General features: G+C 34.2%; 1 protein-coding gene across 9 annotated transcripts in view; it reads right to left on the reverse strand.

Moving 5' to 3' along the window:
• Nucleotides 1-23,099, reverse strand: part of LOC106868354 (N-acetylated-alpha-linked acidic dipeptidase 2) — a 1,027,134-nt gene that overhangs the window by 255,951 nt on the left and 748,084 nt on the right. For all 9 annotated transcript variants that reach the window (XM_052970677.1, XM_052970676.1, XM_052970678.1 and 6 more), the window contains one exon: nucleotides 10,909-11,055. In XM_052970677.1, the coding sequence (XP_052826637.1) occupies nucleotides 10,909-11,055 (147 nt within the window). The remainder of the gene's footprint in view (nucleotides 1-10,908; nucleotides 11,056-23,099) is intronic.

Genomic DNA, 23,099 nt, shown 5'->3' on the forward strand with positions numbered 1-23,099 from the left:
TATATATATATATATATATATATATATATATATATATATATATGTATATGTTTTATATTCCATGTAAATAGATGCTTTAAAACTATTTATGTGTTTCTGCCTTTCCTCTCTCTCTCTCTCTATATATATGTATTTGTAAACAGTGTTGCATTTTAAAATGTATTATGAGAAAGTTAAGGATATATATTTGTATACCTGTTTATACATTGCCAGAACTGATTAAATTAATACCAATTTCTTAACAAGAAATTCTGTGAAAACATCTGTGGAGCATATATATTTTGATATATGTCTGTACATTTGTTATATGGATATGTATTTATGTTCTTATACAAACATGTCAGTCAGTAGGACTATGTAAGTTTGTAAATGGATGTGTGAGTTTGTATATGGATGTGCATGTGTATGTATGCATATACAGACACATACACTCTGTGTGTATGCAATATTGTGTAAGATTACAGATGTGCAGTTAGAAGTGTATATGCAGTAATCTTTAAGGTATTTGTAAATAGGTAAATAAATATGTTATGTAATTGTATATGGTTGTATATGTAAGTGAACTAAAATTTTGTTTCTGTCAATTCTCTGGAGACACGGCGGCTAAGGTAGTGAGTTAAAATCCATTGTAAGAGTTTCACAGAATTTCTAGGGAAGAAATTGATATTAATTTACACAGTTCTGGGAATATATAGCAAGCTGTCTGAAGAAAGCTTTTTTTTTTTTTTTAGTGAGACTAGCTTGACAAATTATAAATACAGAAAAAACATAATCTAACTGAATATCCTAAACATATACAGCAACAGTGACCAAGCAGTAGGTCAGAGGTTGCATACAGCCCTTGAAGATACTATATTTGACTTCTAAGATTATATAGGGCTCAGTTGTATTTTTTCTAAAACAATATATAGTCAAGAGGCAGAGATGAAACACTTTACGATGATATTGAAAGCAAGCCTGGGAAACCAATGAAACCAAAACTATGAATTCTTTTCTGATTAATGCCATTATAATAAATGTCCTGCATTTGCACCTTTTGCTTTAGATGCTGCTTCAATAGTAACAGAATTTATCAAGCTACAGCAGAATGTGGGTTTGAAGTTATTACATTAAAGCCCATTTCTTAAAAAAAAAAAAGGGGGAAGGGGGTACTTCTGGCACTTATTTTGTGAATCTACCTTCTCTGTAATGAAATTTGTCAAATCAAAATAATCCACTATCCTCAGTAATATGTGTGTGTGTGTATATATATATATATATATATATATACACACCCTGACTGGCTCCTGTGCCAGTGGCATGTAAAAAGCACCATCCGAACATGACTGATGCCAGTACCCACTGACTGGCCCCCATGCTAGTGACACATAAAAAAGCACTATCTGAATGTGACTGGTGGCACATAAAAAGCACCCACTACACTCTTGGAGTGGTTAGCAGTAGGAAGGGCATCCAGCTGTAGAAACATTGTCAGATCAGATTGGAGCCCAGTGCAGCCGCTGGCTCTCCAGGCCTCAGTCAAACCGTCCTACCCATGCCAACATGGAAAACAGATGTTAAACAATGATGATGATGATGATGCATATATATTTCAACCACATAACAACACATTTACCTTTCTTTGGACTATCTGCTCTTTCCTCTTTTTCCTCCTCTCTGAACTATTCCTACTTTTCCAATAAAGAACCACGCTTGAAACATTATTTCCACTCCTAGTTTTCCATCTAAAACTTTCACAGAGCATCAATTTAATATATTCACTATGTATGTCTAATTGACTTCTGTTGTTTTTACCCGTTTATCTTTCTGTCTGTCTGTTTATCTATCTGTATACTGTTATATTTGGGGATGGTCATTTTTGTTTCTTTTTTGCCAATAAACCACAGACACTCTATACTTCTTCACTTCTGCTTTATCATTATTCGTATCCTAGTATCCTTTGTCTGAAATCTTTCATCATACATCTTGTGACCGCTGTAGCAATTTCTCACTCCAACATGTCTCCTCTTGTTCTGTTTAGCTCATTGACTTTCTGTAGTGTGTCACAGAAAGAGGTCACGAGATGTGTGATGAAAGATTTCGGACAAAGGACACTAAAATAAGAATAATAATAAAGCTGAAATGAAGACCAAGTATATAGTGCATGTGGTTAATTGGTGAAAATATGACCATCCCCAAGAATAACAATATCTGTTTCAACTTGATTTCACATCAGGAGTCTTGCAAAACAAATACATAAATATGTATATGAACATACACACACACACACACATATGTATGTAGGTGTAGGTATTGTGGTGTGGTTAAGAAGTTTGCTTTGAAACACATGATTAGGGTTTCAGTCCCACTGCATGGTCACTTTTGGCTGGTGTCCTCTACTGTAATTGTGGGATAACTGTGGCTATAATAGAGGAGTGCATGAACAACCAATGAAATAGTTCATCAGGAAACTCCCCTCCTCTTTTCCCCCTAACATCAATAGAACAGAAAAGACATGTTTACATTCTTATGTAATCCATAGTGAGGCTTTATGGTATTTAAATTTATTTCTGTTCCTTTGATTTACACTCTGTTGAGCATAATTAGATGTTATTCAATTAATGCTAAACTTTCAGAAGCCCAAATACACAAATTAGGTTATCCATTATGACTATAAACAGTTGATTGTTGTTACTAAGGGTAAGGAAGCTGGGGACATCTCTGCTGTGAAGTGGTTGACAAACTATGAAATAGTCAGCCAGAAAACTCAACTCCTTCCTTCTTTTTCAACACATTAATAGAGTAGAAAGAATATGCTTACATTCTTATTTAAGCCATAATGAGGTTTCACAATATTTAAATTTATTTGAATACATACATATATATATATATATATATATATATATATATATATATATATATTAAACGCACACAGAGAGAAAGAAAAATACAGCATGCATGCATGAATATCTAACCATCTAAACATATAGATTTTAGCTTGGTAGAATGATAAATACATATTTAATAAAATATTAAATAGGTCAATAGATATATGGATGCAACATAGATAAGCAGTAGGACAGGCAGACACAGAGCTATGTAGAAGATAGAGAAAGAGAAGGAAAATAAGATATCTACATTGCATGAATTAGTGACTGTTTATGCAAAATTAAGTTGAAGCAATGTAATGTGGAAACTAGAGGCATTTTGCTCAATATGACTTGTAGACTGTAATGGACACTTCAGCTAAGTGGAGAAATATATAAAAATAGATTTCTTAAGTCCAAATCTGTTATGGCCAATGCAGGCTTTAACATACTTCACTTCAGCAGTAAGTCATACATTTTTTGGTTGGTGGCCAAACATAGTTTGTCCATGGCATTCCAAGCTAGACATTTTCATTTCAATTTGCTGTTAACGCTAATCTTGATGAATCCAATAAATCTCTTTTTGCCTTTTCTCTCCGCTAAACACTTCCATTACACGTCAGGATTCTCTATTTATGGATGAGAACTAAGCTCTCTGAATTTCAAACAAATCCAGAAAACCTGATAAAATTCTCACTACCAATAAGTAAGACACGCTTGTAAAACATACTTTCAATGTAAGTGATTATTTGTTTTGTTATTAAAGAAAATACACACATATATTATGCATACACATATAGACAAAAGGCAGGCATAGCTATTGAGTAGAGACGTTTGCTTGGCAGCTGTGTGGATACAGTTGGATTCCATCGCATGGCACATTGATCAAATGGCCTGTGGTTGCCCAATGCGCTTTTAGTGGGATTTAGTAAATGAAAACTGTGTAGAAACTCATCGTAGGGACAGTTCTTACTCTTGGGTGGTAGATTTAATCTCTCACCCTGCTTTAACACATAAGCCTTGGTTGCAGTCCCTGGATTTCACTGTTGTAGGCATTCTGGCCATGCCTGAGAATTATTTTCTTTCTTCCTTTCACCAGTGACAGAGGATCTGAGAAAGGGTTATGTGTGTTGCATCTCTTCCACTATGTCATTAGGTACAGAAATATATTAAGGCATATGTAAACGATAGTGGAGGTGCGTGGCTTAGTGGTTAGGGTATCAGCATCATGATCGTAAAATTGTGGTTTCGATTCCTGAACCAGACGAGGCGTTGTGTTCTTGAGCAAAACACTTCATTTCATGTTGCTCCAATCCACTCAGCTGGCAAAAATGAGTAACGCTGCGATGGACTGGCATCCTGTCCAGCTGGGGAACACATACACCATTAAAACCGGGAAACCAGGCCCATGAGCCTGGCTAGGCTTTAAAAGGACGCATTTATTTATCTTATATGTAAACGATAATAATCAGATATTATTATCATTAATATTATGAAGGCAGAAAGCTGGCATGATCATTAGCATGCCAGACAAAATGCTTAGCAATATTTCATTTGTCTTCATGTTCTGAGTTCAAAATCTGCTCAGGTCGACTTTGTTTTTCATCCTTTTCGGCTTAGTGAAATAATTACCAGTCATGCAGTGATGGTGATGTATCAACTAATCCAAGCCCCGCAAATTTCTGGCCTTATGCCTAGAGAAGAAAGGATTATTATTATTATAATTATTACTAGCAGAAAGACTGCCCTCCAGGAAGTTTTCTGCTAGTTGCTGAATAATATTTACATCTAATTCCCAATTAGTGTAATATTTCTGAAATGGTACATCTAATTTTCCTTTCTATCCTTTATTCATCTAAGAGTACTCACTCACACAGTAAATATTTCTTTCATTATTTTGTTGCAGTCTTAATCTCTCCTTTATTTTAAACAAACTCAAACGTAGTTTATCTTTTATGTGGTCACTTATTATGCTAGAAAAAGCAGGCAACACACAGGTATTTATTGTACAATGTATAGCATATCAAACAGCCATACCAACAAATTTACCTGCGATTATTTTTTTCAAATTATGCTAGTGTAGCAATTTCAAATTAACTCTACTAACCCTTCTTTTGACCTCCCAGTAACTTGGTGTTGTCATCAGATCAAAGATGTGAAAGCATTGAACCCCCTATGATTTCAAATTACCCCTTCAAATCCTGCCCCAAATGTTCATTGGCTTGATGGCAAATAATGTGTGTTTTCTGCATGTGAATTGTGTTAGGCACACATGTGTAAATTACTGAGAAAGAGTTTTGAGCATCCACTTTGTTGGTGAAAGTAGAAAATGTTGCATTTAAAGTCTATATACTTTTACCCTGCATGTGTAAGCATGGTATTGTAGTTGCTTGTCTTTGTGTGTTTGCAAAATTACTGGAAAATGACTGAATGGATTTTCATCAAATTTGGCAGAAATACTAATTGGGTGAGTAGCTCAAACTCATTAAATTTTGGTGGATGGGTGAATCAAAATGTTTCATTTTCTTTGTTGCAAATACACAAACGATAAGCAGGGAAGTAACTCTTGATGTCATTTTGTTGAAATATGAATTCGTTCGAGAATATATTTATCAAATTAAATTTTATTTTATCCTTGTCTGTGGGCAGGGTATGCATTGCACCTCTGATGCCTTATTTTTTTCTGTGTATTATAATTGTGTGTGAATGTAATTTGTTATGTATATAAGTATATTTCGTTTGCATTTGAAGCATGTAGGTATTAATATATTTTGTTTTGTGTATATACATATTTTGATCATTAGTTTGTTATTAAAAGAGGTTTTTAATAAAAAAAATTGCAAATGCAGAATCTCTGATGTTTGTTCTTTTAAAGGTATCATAAAAATGTTAAGGGATATTCTCGAAAAAAAAAAAAAACCTATTGGAAAACATACTGTTGCTTCTAACACATATGATTGTATAAATAATTTATTATCTGTTGATATATATATAAGTTGTACATTTTAGTATTTAATAACCTTGTATAAACACACAACTACAAATGTACAAAGATGGGAAATGATTTTTTTTTTATTCCTGTTCATCATATAAACTATAACACAAACAGTGTAGATTTCAGCAAAAGAATTTACAATGACAAATATACACACAAAAAAGAGAGAGAGGTAGAAGAGAGTAAGACATTAAAACAACACTATCTTGCAGTTAGATTTTTCAAAACTGCTTGCAGCTAATTTAAATCTTTCCATAGAAAAGAAAACCTTAAAGACCACATTTTGAAATTAAAGAAAAAAAATGAAAATTTTAATTTTTAAAGATTTTCTAAGCTATGGAGACTTTAATACTTTATTTTAACTAATTAATAAGCCTTCTCCATTTAGTATAAATTATTATTATCATTATCATTATTATTAGGGTGGTGAACTGGCAGAATTGTTAGTGTGCCAGACAAAATGCTTAGCAGTATTTCTTATAGTTTTACATTCTCACTGTTGTTTTTCATTCTTTTGGCTCAATGAAATAAATACCTTGTGCTAATAATAATAATAATTATTATTATTTCTATGATATGATGTGAAAATGCATGGTATAGAGGTTAGGATTTAGGGTTTCCTAACGTAAGGTTGTGGGTTTGACTTCTTGAGCAAGGCACTTCATGTCATGTGACTATCAGTCACATCTAGTGGCCACTCAAGGGTGGGAGGGCCAAGAGACTCTATGTTTGTTTACGATTACATAATCATCTAAAACAATTAGTGAGAGTATGATGAATGCTATCAGATTCTATCTTTTACTTGTTTATGAGGGGGGGGGGGAGAATGCTTAAATAATTATCAATCATGCACTTAGGTTAATTTAATTGACAAACTTGTAAGAGATAGTTTCTTAGATTTATAGTCAAGAATTGAAACTTTAACCTAGATTTTCTTAAGACTTTTTTGTTTTTGTTTTGGCATTAGTGCTCAGAAATTGATGAGGTCACTTAGTTACCCTTGTTTGAGTAAAATTCTATGGTCATTTTGAGGCTATGATAAATAATGCATATACACTCTTTTGTTCTCAAACATACATTGAGTTTTCTCCATAGGTATAAGTAGGAACTCTGAGAGAATATCAGCAATCAGTATATTTTTGTTTTCACATGCTATAGCAAGCAGCTTTTCCTATTAGACACACTCCTAAGGATGCTCAAGCTTCATTTCTACTGTACCACTAAAATGCTGACTACTACTATAGTCTTGATTACTGACTGTACGTGTGAATAAAAACTAAACAATAGTTTTCTCGTCCATGTTGATTATTATGCTGTCTCGCAGACTTTGAACATTTAATTGTAATATAACCCACTACATTTGGTTCTGTTACAACCTCTTCAAAATTACAAACCTTGTGTCTAAATTAAAAACAGTCATGATGATGATAATGATGATAGCATATTGTGGCAAAAATGCCTTGTTAGATTTGTCTTCTTATTCACCAAATGAACCCACTCTTAATTTAGCCCAGATTGCTTTCAATTTTGGTGTATCAATGCAACTCTGAATTTTGATTACAATCAACTAATTACTTTATCTCGTAAATTTAAGAATCTGATGTTATTTGGCATTAAAGTTGGGAAATTTGAGTAATCTTAGCCAATCAACAGATAGCATGGCATTAGCAGCTTTTTACCATGACAACCACATGCTGTGTTGTGGTTCACTGTTGTCTGTGCTGCTGTTGCCTATGTTGATTTTTCACACTTAATTCTTCACACCATGAGATTCTTTTCACCTGTGTGTTTTGTTTTAAACTTCCTGTGTTAGTATATTACATATTTTTTAATGCTTCTGTGTGTTAGTATTTTTCTGTGTTTTTTTCTGTGCCTTTTCTGTGTTACTATTTTTTACATATGTTTTATTTCATATATTTTTGAGACTCATTGACTCAGATAGCTGGATTTATGATTTCACTAGGTCAATTCTGTTCATAAAAATTTAAATTAGGAGTATTTCTTAAACTGTTAGCTTCACTTTTCAACAGCTTAACTCAAATTTAGCCCACGTAACAGGAACTGAGAGGGATATTGTGGAACAGATAATTTGATATTATTTTTGAATTCTGCATGCAAAAACATATAAGATACTGGTATTCATTTCCTTGGGACAAATTCTTTGTTGACCAGTGTTATTCTTATCGTAGTTTACAAATCCAAGCATGAAAACGTTACTCAACTTTGGAGTTTGATGACAGACGTCCCCTTCATACACACACAAACATGACTGCATAAATGCATACATAAACTTATATATGAATACCTATATTCATGTATACATAATACTGAAATGCACATTAAGTAAACACATGCAGACATATATTAATATAACAAATTTTAAAAAAATAATAAAACCATACAATCAATGAAGATACAAAAGAAACAGTAAGATGATACATGTTGATTTTATTAGGTATTTCTGTTTATTTAGAAACCTACAATGAACAGGTCAGATGCTAAACTCTAAATTTCACAGGGTACAACCTTAAAGTTGACACCACTCCACTAAATGTAAAAAATTTGTCTTGCTATAGGCTAAAAATATACAGTTTTTTCGATTTTTAAACTTCTGTAACGCTTTTCTCCAGTTTTTTTTTCTCCGCAACATCATACCTTCAAAGCAATGAGACTGGATGGCTACATTATTATAGCTAATTTTCAGATTTTTTACTGTCTTTTAAAAATTGCAAATTTTGTGAATGAAAAAAACTACATCTTTAGATTTGGTCTCAGAGTTAAAGATAAATTTGCTCTTCATTTCATTATCTTTTACTTGTTTCAGTTTTCAGACTATTGCCATGCTGAAGCACTGCCTTCAAGAATTTTAGTTAAATGAATTGACCCTCGAACTTTTTTTTTTTTTTTAAAACCAGGTACTTATTCTATTGGTCTCCTTTGCCAAGCCACTAAGTTACAAGGGTACAAAGGAGCCAACACCAGTTGTCAAGCAATGGTGAGGGATAGACACAAAGACACACACACACACACATAGATATATGTATATATATAACAGGGTTCTTTGTTTCTATCCACTAAATCCATTCACAATGCTTTGATTAGCCTAAAGGTGCCACACTGTGGGACTGAACCCAGAACCATGTGGTTGGGAAGCGAACTTCTTACTACACAACAATGCTGGGACCTATACTCAATAATCTACTGTACTGATTCAGAAATTGATACTGATCCTTCATTAACTTCATCAGTCTTGTTTATGCTTGATTTTTCCCAAATATTTTGGGCTAGATGGATCTTCTCAAGCACAGGTTCTCTCTAGTCTAGCATGGCATTTCAAATTTTTGTATATCCAGACATACATTATCCAATGTGTCCTTTTTTTTTCTCCCTTAAATATGGTATAATATGATTTGGATTCTCTTCTATAATACAAAGCTTAACCCACTGAATGGCTTTGAGGTCAGGTGGTTTCACAAGAGATACTAGACTCAATAGTTCAAGTTCTTATTACAGACAGTGTATTGGAACCTTATTCAAGGCACATACCGTTGCTTGGCTGTGTACCTACTTGATAAGTTCCATTTTTATTCGAGTAGTCAATGGCAAAGACATTCAATTCTAAAATCAATTGCTCTAACAACACAACGAAACAACAAAAACCATAATACTCACATTAGCATCGACAAAATTGATGTGAAATACCCCGAAAGGTGGGGATGGAAGCTTTCATTACTGAATGTCAATATGACCTGAGGTAAAGGCTGTAGACTCAATACAATTATCTAAGCATAGATTCACACACACACACACACACAGAGCTACAACAGAAAGAAAGGAAAAAAAAGAAAGTAATGCTGCTTACAATTTCTTCTATCAACTGACTACCATCTTACATATTCTTTATAGCTCCAAAGCTAGAATATAACCCGATCTAAGGCAGAAAGTATTATAGACAAATAATTGAGAACCGATCATAAGTGGATGATGGCAGATAAATGGAACCATCCAACTAAGTTTTTCTCCCCCAAATTACCTTATTCGAAGCAATATTTTTGTTTCCTTTACGATTTTTTAAAACTTTTTCTTAGCATTTCTCATTATAAATCCCTAATGTGCTGTCAGACAGCTTAGAACATTACCTTTATGATTGCTCTTTCTATAGTAATGCCTTAATATTTGTGTGCAACTTGAGATTATCCTTTAACACCTTTACAGCATTATTTTTAGTTTTCTTCCCTTTGCAACACCAACTGTACAACACACAAGAAAATTATGCAGCACTACCTTTTATAGTGAACTCATCAAAGTAAAAATGTGATATTGCAATTGTAATATGCATTGCATGTATATCATCAATAGTGAAATAAAATATCTGTTAATCTACCTATCTAAATATTTAGCTATTCTGTTTTATACCAAATTACTGAGGATTAATGTCTGCTTAAGAAGAAATGGAAAGAAAATTACAAAGAACAAGCAAAAATATTTTCAAATCTGGTTGGTGCTAGGCTTAATCAACAGAGCATTAGACAAAATATCTTGTAAAATCTGGTTATGTCCCTTCACATTCTGAATTCAAATCTTCCTCAAGTCAGCCATTCTAAGGTTGATTGAATATGTACCAATCTAAGTACTGACTGTACCCTTAAAAGTGGTGCTTCTGCATGACTACAGTCTAAAGACTGAAAACCAGTGAAAGAACAGTAAGAGAACAGGATGTATTCTAAGGAAAGTTTATGATTAGAAATGAAAGACATGTTTTCTTCCATGAGTCTTAGTGCAAAGTCTTAGCTTGCCAACATGTACCCTCACCAACATGGTGATGGTTTGAGTGATGTTGGAAACTTACTCTGCATATAATTTTCAGGAAAATGTTCCATGTGACTTGACACTGAAACCGAGGTGACCCATCTAAACTAGACCTGGCCACTGCAGCGATATCCTGTTCCAATAAAGATAGGCAGAATACGGTATGTTACAGGTTACCTTCTACATTAAAACAAATGACTGCTGAATAACTGAAAGGTACTTGTTGATAAAAATTAAAAAATAGAAATCACAACTTACCAATTTGGATAAGAAAGCTGTACGTTGTACTTCTTCAAATGAACGGCATTCATTCCTGGGACTTCAAATTTCCAGATTGATCGAACATATAGGATTAGTCTATTTGTGCCACCAACCCCAGATAGAAAGATCTTGCTGGTAATATCCCTGAAGAGAAAAATAAACATACAAAAATAAATAAATGTATACAAATGTATGTGTATGTTTAATGTGTAGATATTGGAGATATTTTTTATAAGTTTCATACAAGTCTATGGTTGAAAATATAGAATTGGTTAAGATTCTATGTGTGTGTGTGTGCATGTGCACACATATGCTGTTGGCAATTTGTTGGAACAGTGTATATGCTGAGTTTGAAAGAAAGTCAAGACTGAAATTCAAGGCTCAGTTATTTATCACTGCATGCATGTGTGTGTGTGTGTGTGTAACAATAAATAAATGTATGCATTTATCATTTGTAAATGCAGATGCTCTTACACATATTTTACAATATAATAAAAATAAGAGGAGAAACTGCCATTTCACCAATAATTTTTTTTTTCCTATTTCATTTGATGAAAATTCAAAGAACTAAAATAATAGCTACTTGCTGCAGTCTAGTTTAGTGCAAATTGCTTGAAGTTCAAAGAAAATTTTACTTTCAAAAATCTATGCTAAGTTTTTTGGCACATGAGTAGGTTTTCTTTTAGGTAATAACTCTCTTTTCTATTTTCTCTTTTCTTTTATTTTTTCTCCAGCAAACTTGGTGTAATTTTGATTCATCTTCTAGCCTCTTGGGAATGGGAAGCTTAAGAGAAAAGATAAGCCTAAACTAGTAAGCAGAGAGATTTAATTACACTGAGATGAAAATTCAAAACTGTATTACGTAATGGTTTCAAATCAGAAAACACCAGTAATGCAGACATGAGAAGGATGATGAGGACTGAATAAAGAAGTGCTATAGACTGTTGGAAATTGATAGCTAATGAAAATGTGAGACAGGGGACAAACTTAGGATTGGTTAGATTAAATTAAAGGAAATATGAAAAAAATTGATGTATCATCTAATGAAGATAATGATAATGAAATAGCACTAAGTTTTTCTTATCATCATCATCATTTAACGTCTGTTTTCCATTCTGGCATGGGTTGGACGGTTTGACTGAGGTCTGGAGAGCTAGCGGCTGCACCAGGCTTCAATCTGATCTGGCAATGTTTCTACAGCTGGATGCCAACCACTCTGAGAGTGTAGTGGGTGCTTTTTACATGCCACCAGCACAGGATCCAGTCAGGCAGGCCTAGAAACAATCATGTTCAGATGGTGCTTTTTACATGTCACTGGCACAGGAGCCAGTCTTGGGGGTACTGGCATCAGCCACATTTGGTTGGTGCTTTTTACATGCTACCAGCATGGGAGCCAGTCAGGGACACTGGCCCTGGCTATGATATTGGTTTTACTCGACTCAACAGGTCTTCTTAAGCATATCATATCACCCAACACATCAGGGGTATTCTTAGCAAGGCCGGACATGCGTGGCTGCGATCTTACTTTAGTTGCCAGGTCTTCTCAATCACAGCATATCTCCAAAAGTCCCGGTCTCCTGTCATTGTTTCTGTGAGGCCCAATGTTCGAAGGTCATGCTTCTCCACCTCATCCCATGTCTTCCTGGGTCTACCTCTTCTACAGGTTCCTTCTACAGTTAGGGAGTGGTACTTCCTCACACAGTTGTCTTCATTCATACGTAACACATGGCCATACCAGTGCAGTCGCCTCTCTTCCACACCACATTTGATGCTTCCTATGCCCAACTTTTCTCTCAGGGCGCTTTACACTCTGTTGTGTATGCACACTGACATTACACATCCAGCAGATCATACTAGCTTCATTTATTTCAAGCCTACGCATGTCTTCAGCATTCATGGCCCATGTTTCCCTACTGTGTAGCATCGCAGTTCGCACACATGCACCATACAGTCTACCTTTCACCCTGAGCGAGAGGCCCTTAGTTGCCAGCAGAGGTAGGAGCTCCCTGCACTTTGCCCAAGCTATTTTTACCCTAGTCGTTACACTCTCAGAGCAAGTGCCCCCACTACAGACTTGGTTGCCTAGGTAGCAGAAGCTATTAACTACTTCTAGTTTCTCCCCCTGGCATGTGATGGAATCTGTTTTCTGTTCATCTTCTGTATTTATTGCCCTAGTGCAGCTGCCACACACAAAAACTATTTTCCCAGTTAACCTTCCTTTGATATTGCTGCACCTTTTATGTGTCCATAGGTTACATCAGATATATCGTATGGAGTTGTTATCCATGCCTTTTCTACAGATCGAACAGGGTCATCTACCTGAAGAGGGTTGTGATTTGACAGCCTTCCTACTTACTAAGGCTTTGGTTTTTGCTAGTTTAACCCTAAGGTCCTTCAATTCTAGACCTTGCTTCCACACCCTAAACTTTGTCCCCAATTCTGGCAGTGACTCAGCTATTAGAGCAAGGTCATCAGCATAGAGGAGCTCCTAGGGGCAGCCTGTCTTGAATTCCACTATTATTGCCTGGAGGACTATAATGAATAAGAGGAGGCTGAGGATTGATCCTTGATGAACCCCTACTTCTACTTGGAATTCTTCACTATACTCGTTGCCAACCCTCGCCTTACTGACAGCATCCCTGTAATGAAATCCGATTTCAGCTGAATGGGAGGGAAAGTAAGAAGTTGTGATATTCATGCTTTCATAAAGTAAATTGGTTACAAATGAGAATTAGTAATTGCATCACACAGTTGGTTTGCAGTAAACTTACTGCAATATGAAAGCATCCAACACAAATATGTTAATAATGATATTATCATCAGCCTGGGCTACAGTAGAAGACACTTGCCTAAAGTGCCACACAGTGGGACTGAGCCCCAAAACCTGAAATCATGTGGTTGGGAAGCAAGCGTCTTAACTACATAGCAATACTTTCATACACATACATACATACATAGACACACACTTATATATATATAACTGTATACCCACACAGAATATTTATTAATATTGGCTATTTTCTTTGAAGTTTTACCAATACTGGCTTTTCAAAACACTGCTAAGCTGAAAATTTCCTTATATACAGTAGTAATATATGTAGTCAGTTGATATAGTAAGCAAAACCACAAAAGTGGTGTGGGCAGGAAGGAGAAGTCAGTGATGTAGTGGGTTTGTATATTTTACACAGAATGAAAGGAAGCTTTTCCATTCATAGAAGATCTACAGTGAAATGATGGATTGCTGTTAATAAGAAACATGAACCCTAAATCTAGATACACATTCCAGAAAGATCTCTGCCATTTCTCCCAACAATAAGGATTCAACATCACAGTAGAACAGTGAAGAAAATGAGTGAACTTTTTAGATATATATCATTGCACTTAGCTGATACCATAATTAGTATTGAGTCTTTTATTCAGTGCAAAGTGTACATAACTGCACAAATATATAAAAAACAAGCAAAATATTCTTTTATATTTTACTTGTTTCAATCATTAAACTGTGGCCATACTGGGGCACCACCTTGATGGGTTTACTTGAACAAATTAACCCCAGCATTTATTATTTCTTTTTAAAGTTTAATACATATTCTATTAGTCTCTTTTTACCAAACTGCTAAGTTATAGATGTAAACAAACCAATACCAGTTGTGAAGTTTTGGTGGTGAACAAACATAACACACACACACACACACACACAGCTTCCATCTATCAAACCCATCCACAAGGCTTTAGTCAGTCTAAAGCTACAAGGTGCCAGGCGGTGGGACTGAATCCAGAACCATGTGGTCGGAAAGCAAACTTCTTACCACACAGCCATGCATTGTGTGTGCGTGCGTGTGTGTGTGTGTGTGTGTTTGTATGCATCTATTTGACAGATTTGTTAATAATTTGTGGCATTTATCTCAGCTCTCTGCACTCTCAGTTCAAATCTAGTTGGGGTCAACATTGCATTTCAGCCTTTCAAAGTTGATAAAAACATATCAAATCAATCACCAGTCTAAGACAGCACATTGGTGGAACTGCTACATGGAACTGCATGCTTTGTAATACTTGTGCTGGCTCTTTGTGTTCTGAGTTTCAAATTTCACCCTACTCTACTTGGGTGGTGGACTTTCACTCAGTTTAATACTCTCCATTTGCACTTTAGGTGTCTTTAGTCAAGTTCACTCTGTTGCAAAAATGTGGGCCAGATTTCCTGTTTGAGGATACTTTTCTACCTCCTTCTCACCAGCCTCAAAGGCCCTGAAATGGGTTACAGCATTGGCTACCCTTCTGACTAGCACACACACATGCACACACACACACTCATCCTTGCAGGTTCAGTTGTATTTTATAGCTGGGAAAATTTTTGAGATGAGTAAATACTATCAACTATAGGGCTGGTTGAAATTCAACTTTAGAAGAGCAAAACCAACCAGCCGCTCACTATGTGTGGGATTCAGCATTTGGTATTTAATCATTTGCCAGATTTGTTTGTGGAAAACAAGTTGTGAGAATATAAGCTAAGAATTTACAAAAGATAGTGATAATCATGATGCAACATTAGCAATAACAGTAAAAAAAAAGAAGCCCAAAACAAGAAACAAAAACAAAGAAGTTTAAGGTAAAAACAAAATTAAAGCAAAAATAAACTTTGAAGATAAAGATATCTAGGTAGAGAAACCGCTTCAGAAAGTGTATCTCCAGAGAGTAGATGAAGAGGATATTGATGCAGGCACCACGGACTTGTGTTTGTGATATTTGTGGGAGGGAAGAAAGAAAGAAAGGAGATGAAATAATCAAGTAAAGAAGAAAAGATGAAAGGAAAAAGTTTAAAAGAGCTGATAGCCTATACATGGTTCAAAGACAAGTGATTGATAATGTGCTGCCTTTCATTAGACACTAAACATGTTTTACACCAGGGATATCATCTCTGTTTAATATATTTTACTTCAAACTAAATCGAAGATAATAGAAAATGGAATAAAAATGGAGTTATTTTGGATGTTAAACTTTATAACTTTTCATATCAGTGCTATAAAAAATAAACTGATACATAGTCAAAGAACTGAAAAAAGAAATTGATTTTCATTATACACATATGAGTGTACATTTGCATTCTATAAAAAATTGCTATTTGTGAGTAAATCATAATTAAATTTATTATTTTCCTTTTTTACACATTCATTTTGCTTTAGTTGCATGGGTGGAAAGGACATTTTGTTGCTGAAGTAATCATTTTTATAGATGGATGCTCTTCCTACAGCTAATATTTCAAACTACAAGTGAGGAATCTAGTAGTATTGTTCAGACAAACTGGAGCAAACAGTATTATATGCCTATTATGCCAGGGGTGTAAACTAAGTATTGTTAAATATTTTCTCTTTTTACGGAAATGGAAATGATCTTCAAGAAAACATCATACATTAAACATATCTACACAGGACCATCTAAATGTTTGGCATTTGTAACCAACTTTCCAGTTGCATCCCTTAAGTGATTAGTGTATTTTATGCTGTCGACAATAATAATAGCATTCATAATCAAATCAAATTTTTTTCAGTGTTGCTGGTTATATTGATACGAATTTTATTATTGGTAATAAATATAAAGAAAAAATATTAGGAGCCTCTGAATTAATGTCTCAAAAAGAAAAGAAAAAGAAAGGAAAAATTGCAAATGATATTGCAAACAAAAATAATGTTGATTAGGAAAATGTAAGGGATAATAAGGAAATGAAAATAAACCACCAGTTTTCATTGTTTCTATAAACTGCTGCTATAAGGGAAATGCCTAAGTGAAAAGAAAATAAACTAACTACTTTGGGTATCTTTGTCATATATTAATTTGCTGCTGTTGAGTGCATGATCAATAACTAACAATTTATTGATTCAGATAAGTTTTAAGTAACCCATGAAAAATATAAGGAGAAAGATGTGCAATTTTTATTTTGAAATGAGGATCTATGGCACTTAGCATCTGTAAGGGTATCTTGGTTATCATTAAAAGTGTTAATATTAAAAATGTCATTAAAAGTGTTAATAATAATGCTTAGCAGCATTTTGTTCATCTTTGTGTCCTGAGCTTAAATTTGACTGAGGTTGACTCTGCCTTTCATCCTATTGGATGATAAGATAAGTGTGAATCAAGATAAGATAAGATAAGTGTGAATCAAGTACCGGGGCTAATGTAATTGACTTACCCCTCCCCTCAAAAAGCACTGGCCTTGTGCTAAAATTTGAAACCATTATTAAAAAAATGTTAAAACACTAAAACTGAAACTGAGAAATTTCTTACATTCTGGAGGAATGTAAATTGTAAGAGAAACGTTTAACAATTATTGCATTACCAAAGATTTATCTACATATTCTTAATATAAAATAGAGTACATTTAAACACAAGAGAAAACTGCCTTCAACAGGCAGTTTTTACATGTTAGAAGAAGTAGTCAAAACGACCAAAACCACGTTTAAGAGCAATCTTCAAAAGGAATGAAAAATAAAAACTTTTACCTTGTTATTTTAATCCAGTCAGACCTAGGTTTCAAATTTTTTTAGCAAATAAAATAACTGAAACTGCACTTGCGCAGTGAATTTTAAAAATTATAATGTATAATGATGAGACATGTGTTATTCGTCTCTTAATTATATGTTAGTGTTATGGCGCGGTCATTGATGAGAAATTTTGCCTAGCAAATTATTTTATTTGCTAAAAAATTTTGAAACCTAGGTCTGACTGGATTAAAATAACAAGGTAAAAGTTTTTATTTTTCATTCCTTTTGAAGATTGCTCTTAAACGTGGTTTTGGTCGTTTTGACTACTTCTTCTAGCATGTAAAAACTGCCTGCTGAAGGCAGTTTTCTCTTGTGTTTAAATGTACACTATTTTATATTAAGAATATGTTGTCTATTTACTTTTTATACATGCTAGGCCACTGGTAGTGAAATTTCTAAAATGACTCACTACCCTATATTTTACGTAGATTTATCTACACATGCATATTTATAAAAAATTAAAATTGATGAAGTAGTACAAATGGTAAGCTTCATTGTATCAAATCTGCTTAAATAAAGATTATTTCATATCTTCTGTGAAGAAATGGTTGTTATGCCCAGAAACTTAAAGATTATTCTGAGGCAAAATATTTGTAAGGTTTTGTGAGATTCTTAAACTCAAATACTCCATAATAAATGTTATTTCTATGGCAATTAACCCATGGCTGGTGAAACTGGTATATCATGGTGATAAAACTTTTCAAATTAGATTAAATACAGCTTTTGCTACAATAAATATAATTGTTTTATAATACGAAAAAAATTTCATGATTCAAGAAAAGAAAAAATTGAGAAATTTGATACTCTATAAAACAAAAAAAAAAAAAAAATTTAATCAATGGAGGAGGGCAAAATAACATTGGTTTTTGTAGCAATTCCAGAGAAATGAGATTAACACTTTAGCATTTAAACCAGCCATATCTGGTTCAAATATTCTACCTGTTTATATTCAAACTGATTAGATCTGACTTCTCACATCTACCCTACAATGCCATTCTAAAAAATAAAAACATTGCCATAATTTTGAAGCAATGAGACAATGCTTGATTAATTCAAAATAATGTGAATAAATAAGCATTGCATTTGTCAGAATAATCTGAATGCTAAGGGGTTAAAGCAGTAGGCTCAAAGTTGACATCTGTAGAATAATTCTCGGAGTAATAATTGGAGGAAATATTTAGTAGAACCAGGTGATTAGACACAGTAGTGATGAGGAAGAGAAGGATTAATGTTTTTGTACAAGCTCCAGAAGAAGCAGATAGAGAAAACAACCAGTGTCTATTGCATATTTGGTAAATGAAACCTTCGCAATCAAATGAATAGTCCTGCAATGACGGATTTATTTGTTTTTAATTGTTTCAGTTATTGGACTGCAGCCATGCTGTAGCACCACCTTGAAGGGTCCCAGTACTTATTTTTTTATATTTTTAAGCTTGGTGCTTATTCTATTGGTCTCTTCTGTTGATGTTACGTCCTAAGTTACAGGCATGTAAACAAACCAGCACTGGTTGTGAAGTGATGTTGAAGAACAAACACACATACACTGGCCAAAATAAGTTTAAGACCAATGACGACAGTTCTATTCCTTCATTAATATATTTTTAACAAAACTATATAAAATTATTTTACTTTTTACAGTTTATGTAAATTTTTTCCTTTTTTGAATGATATAGGCATCATATATCTTTCTACAATTTGAATAATTTTAATGCGCAATTAATTCAAATGATTAGAAATTGTCGGCAAAATAAGCTTAAGATCATACCTAAATTATGCAAATTGATAAACCAAATGGGTGGTCATATGGTTGGTTGTACTGCACGGTTTTGTTTAATAATCGAGCATTGTTACACATTAATTCACTAAGGGAAAGTATCATAGCATCAGCTGAGTTACTAGATCAAAGATCATGTTGCTTCTTCAGCAAAATGTGTTCTTCATGAACATTAGGAAGCAATTAGGATGCAGCAAAACGGCTTGTGTTCAAGCATGGAAGCTTTACCAAGCCACTGGCCAATACAAAGATCAGCAAAGAACAGGCGCTCCGAGAAAAAGAAACAATAGAGGTGGATCAGCAAATTCATAGGCTCTCTAAAGGTAATCGAATGCTAACAGAAGTGGACATTTGCAAGCAATTATCTGATGAAACTGACATCAGCTTTACATCACAAACTGTCGCAAACCACCTGAAAGAAATTGAACTGCTTGGCCGGATCGCTCGAAAGAGCCGATAATTTCTGAGATGAACTGGTGGAAGTGGATCAAGTTTACTAAAAGCCATATTGAATGGACGGCTGAAGACTGGTCAAAAGTTCTTTGGAGTGACAAATCCTGCTTCTGCATCTTTGGATCAGACGGAAAGACTTATGTTAGATGCCATCCAGCTGAAGAATTCCATCCTAAGTATGTCAAGAAAATGGTGCAAGCAGGATGTGTGTGTGTGTGTGTGTGGGGGGGGTTACTGGTGTGGGCCACATTCAGCAGCTTAGGCGTTGTTCCAATTATTAAGGTTGATGGCAGACTGAACAGTGTAGGCTATCTGCAATTAGTAATTGAAAATGTGCTGGCATATTTAAATAATCTATTTTCCAGCAGGAAAATTGCCCCATTCATAAGGCTGGGAAAAATTTGCCATGTTTTGAGCACAATAATACGGTGGTTATTAAGTGACCTCTGCAGACCCCGGATTTGAATCCAATAGAAAATATATGACATTATATTTCTAAAAGAGTTCATGCTAAAAAAAAACACAACAAATTCGTCTCAATTATATAATTTTATTGAAGAAATATGGCAGAACATTCCAAGTGATTTTTGTGCTCATTTGTCAAATTCCTTGTCCTGCTGTTGTAAGGCCGTAATTGAAAATAATGGCTATGGAACTAGATACTAATAATACATTTTTGTTCATTGATCATTTGTACCGTAAATTTTCAATTTAAACAAAATAATGTTGGTACTTTCTAAAACTTATTTTGCCAACAATTTTTAATCATTTGAATTAATTGTGCATTAAATTCAAATTATAGAAAGATATATAATGCCTATATCATTCGAAAGAGTAAAAAATTCTACATAAAATGTAAAAAGTAAAATAATTTTATACAGTACTGTTCAAAATAAATTAATGAAGGAATAGAAATGTCATCATCAGTCTTAAACTTCTTTTGGCCAGTGTAGATATAAGTATATATATCAAATCTACCAAATCTGCTCATAAGGTTTTGGTTGACCCAGGGCTATAGTAGAAGACACTTCCCCAAGGTACCAAGCAGTAGGACTGAACCCAGAACCATATTGGTTGGGAAGCAAATTTCTTACCAGACAATCATACCAGTAGGCAATGTAAAATTGTAAGAGATTGTGAGACTTTATATTTGTAGTTGAGTATTTTAGCTGTCTTACGCAAAAGTAATATTGTATACATATATCTTTAATAGCTACACTGATTATGTTTTGGTGCTTTTGATGGAGTTCAGGTGGTGATGTTTTACTTAGAGGATATTTTGAGATCTTTGTTTATGAAGACAGAGAATGTAGTGGAATGTATAGAATGTTTATAAGGAGTGAAGGGTGCTATGATCTTCACAAGACTGTGTGTGGTTAAAAGATGTTACACATAAGGAGGAAAGGCTAATAATTAGCAAGTTCAGAAGTATTGATCTTTGGAATAAGATATATCATGGTACATACTATATCCTATATTGTTGCAGGAAATTGAATTAACTTTGACATATGGTGTTTGAGAATAATAAAAAAGAAACACACCAATAGAACTGATAACCTTACTCAGGTGTGCCAAATCCAATTAAAAATTGACTCCCAACTTTTAATGAATTTGTAATTCTAATAAAGTCCAGTAAGTTGGCATTAGTATTTCAATGAAAAAAACAGTGGGCCTTCCTAAGTCACATGCTCATAAGGCTGGTTTCCTGGATTACTCACTTCTTGCCAGCTGAGTGGACTAGAGCAACGTGAAATGAAGTGTTTTGCTCAAGAACACAATGCATCACTTGGTCCAGGAATTGAAACCACAATCTTATGATCATGAGTAGAATACTCTAACCACTAAGCTACACACATGCACAGTACCAGTATTTACCAATATTTAAATACACCATAACCATTCTCCAGCTTCAACCCAAGCTCTAACCAATTTAAAATGTTTTCTGTACTTTGGACCTCTTTGAATATTCATAGCAGAATGGTACATCATGAATTTGTGATTCAATGATATGAAATCTGTGAACCCCATTGTCAGCATGACATCAGCAGTGCTGGACTTAGGACAAATGAGGACCTGTGCTAGTTAAGTTATGAGGCTCCTTATTTGGACAGCCAGGCATACATGCTTGAGAAATTCATTGTAAAAAATATTTTGGGCAGGAAGATGGCCCCACCCACTGGTCAATGGGGACCTGTGCTTAAGCACACCAAAGCACAATAGTAAATCTGGCACTGGACATCAGTTTTTATCTACCTGTCTTATTTGGTCTGTTATTGGCCTGCATATCTCAAACCGTCTACCCATAGCACAACATCATTTTAACCTCTATTTTTCCATGTTTGCATAAGTCAAATGAGAGTATGTTGGAGCAGTTTCTAACAATTAAGTACTCTTCCTGTTTTCAAGTGAGATAATAATCTCCCAGTCTATCAAACAACAAAAAGCCTGGACATGTTTATGCAGAGAAATGGAAACAAATACTATATGAATGAGCCTTTTACTTACAAAGGATGCACAACATATGAAGACATGTGAAAGAAGCTTGGACATGCTTTGCAGTAGACTGCAAACAAACAGCATCATCTTCAAGTCCATTGTTTACAACCAACAAAAACGTAAGGATGAGAGAAACACATACGCACTCACACACACACATACACATGTACACTCGCATACACATTCACATACAAAGTCGCGTGCATACTCACATATATATGTACAGTCCAGTCAAACGACACTCACATACACATGATGGGTAAATGATTCTCTTCACTAATTCCACTCACAAAGCTTTTATCAGCCCAGGGTTATAGTAGAATATATTTGCCCAAGGTGCAATGCTGTGGAACTGAACCTCAAACCATGAGGTTGGGAAGCTAACTCCTGAACCACTGAGCCATACCTCTGCCTGGAACTTTTGCGTTTTCATCTAGCAAATGGTAATACCAGAGAAGCTAATTATGAAACATGAAGTAAAATACATTAATTGTTACAAACAAAGCTAATTGATTTTGATGGGGGAAAAGACTATGTGGTAATAGCTAACTTATTTCCTAATTTTCATCAAAAACAGGAATCTACAAAATCTTCTTGGAAAAAGTCTTTGACTGAAGTTTGGGTCAAAATACTCTCATCAAGTTAAATAAATAATGTGAGTACTGTTTCCACTTTAAACAATTTATTACTGCAAGAGTGGCTTTTCATATGATGTAGCATACAAGAAAGAAATTCTGAAATTCAAACTCATTGCATGATTTGAAGATTCAGTTTTAAATGTTTCCCTAGATATTAATTTTTTTTCCAACAAGTGAGTTATCACTTACAAGATAAATAAATAAATATATATACATGTATACATAAACACAAAGATAACAATATATCAATATATATATATATATATATATATATATATATATATATATATA

The sequence above is a fragment of the Octopus bimaculoides genome, chromosome 9, assembly GCF_001194135.2.
Source record: "Octopus bimaculoides isolate UCB-OBI-ISO-001 chromosome 9, ASM119413v2, whole genome shotgun sequence".
Classification (NCBI taxonomy): Eukaryota; Metazoa; Mollusca; class Cephalopoda; order Octopoda; family Octopodidae; genus Octopus; species Octopus bimaculoides.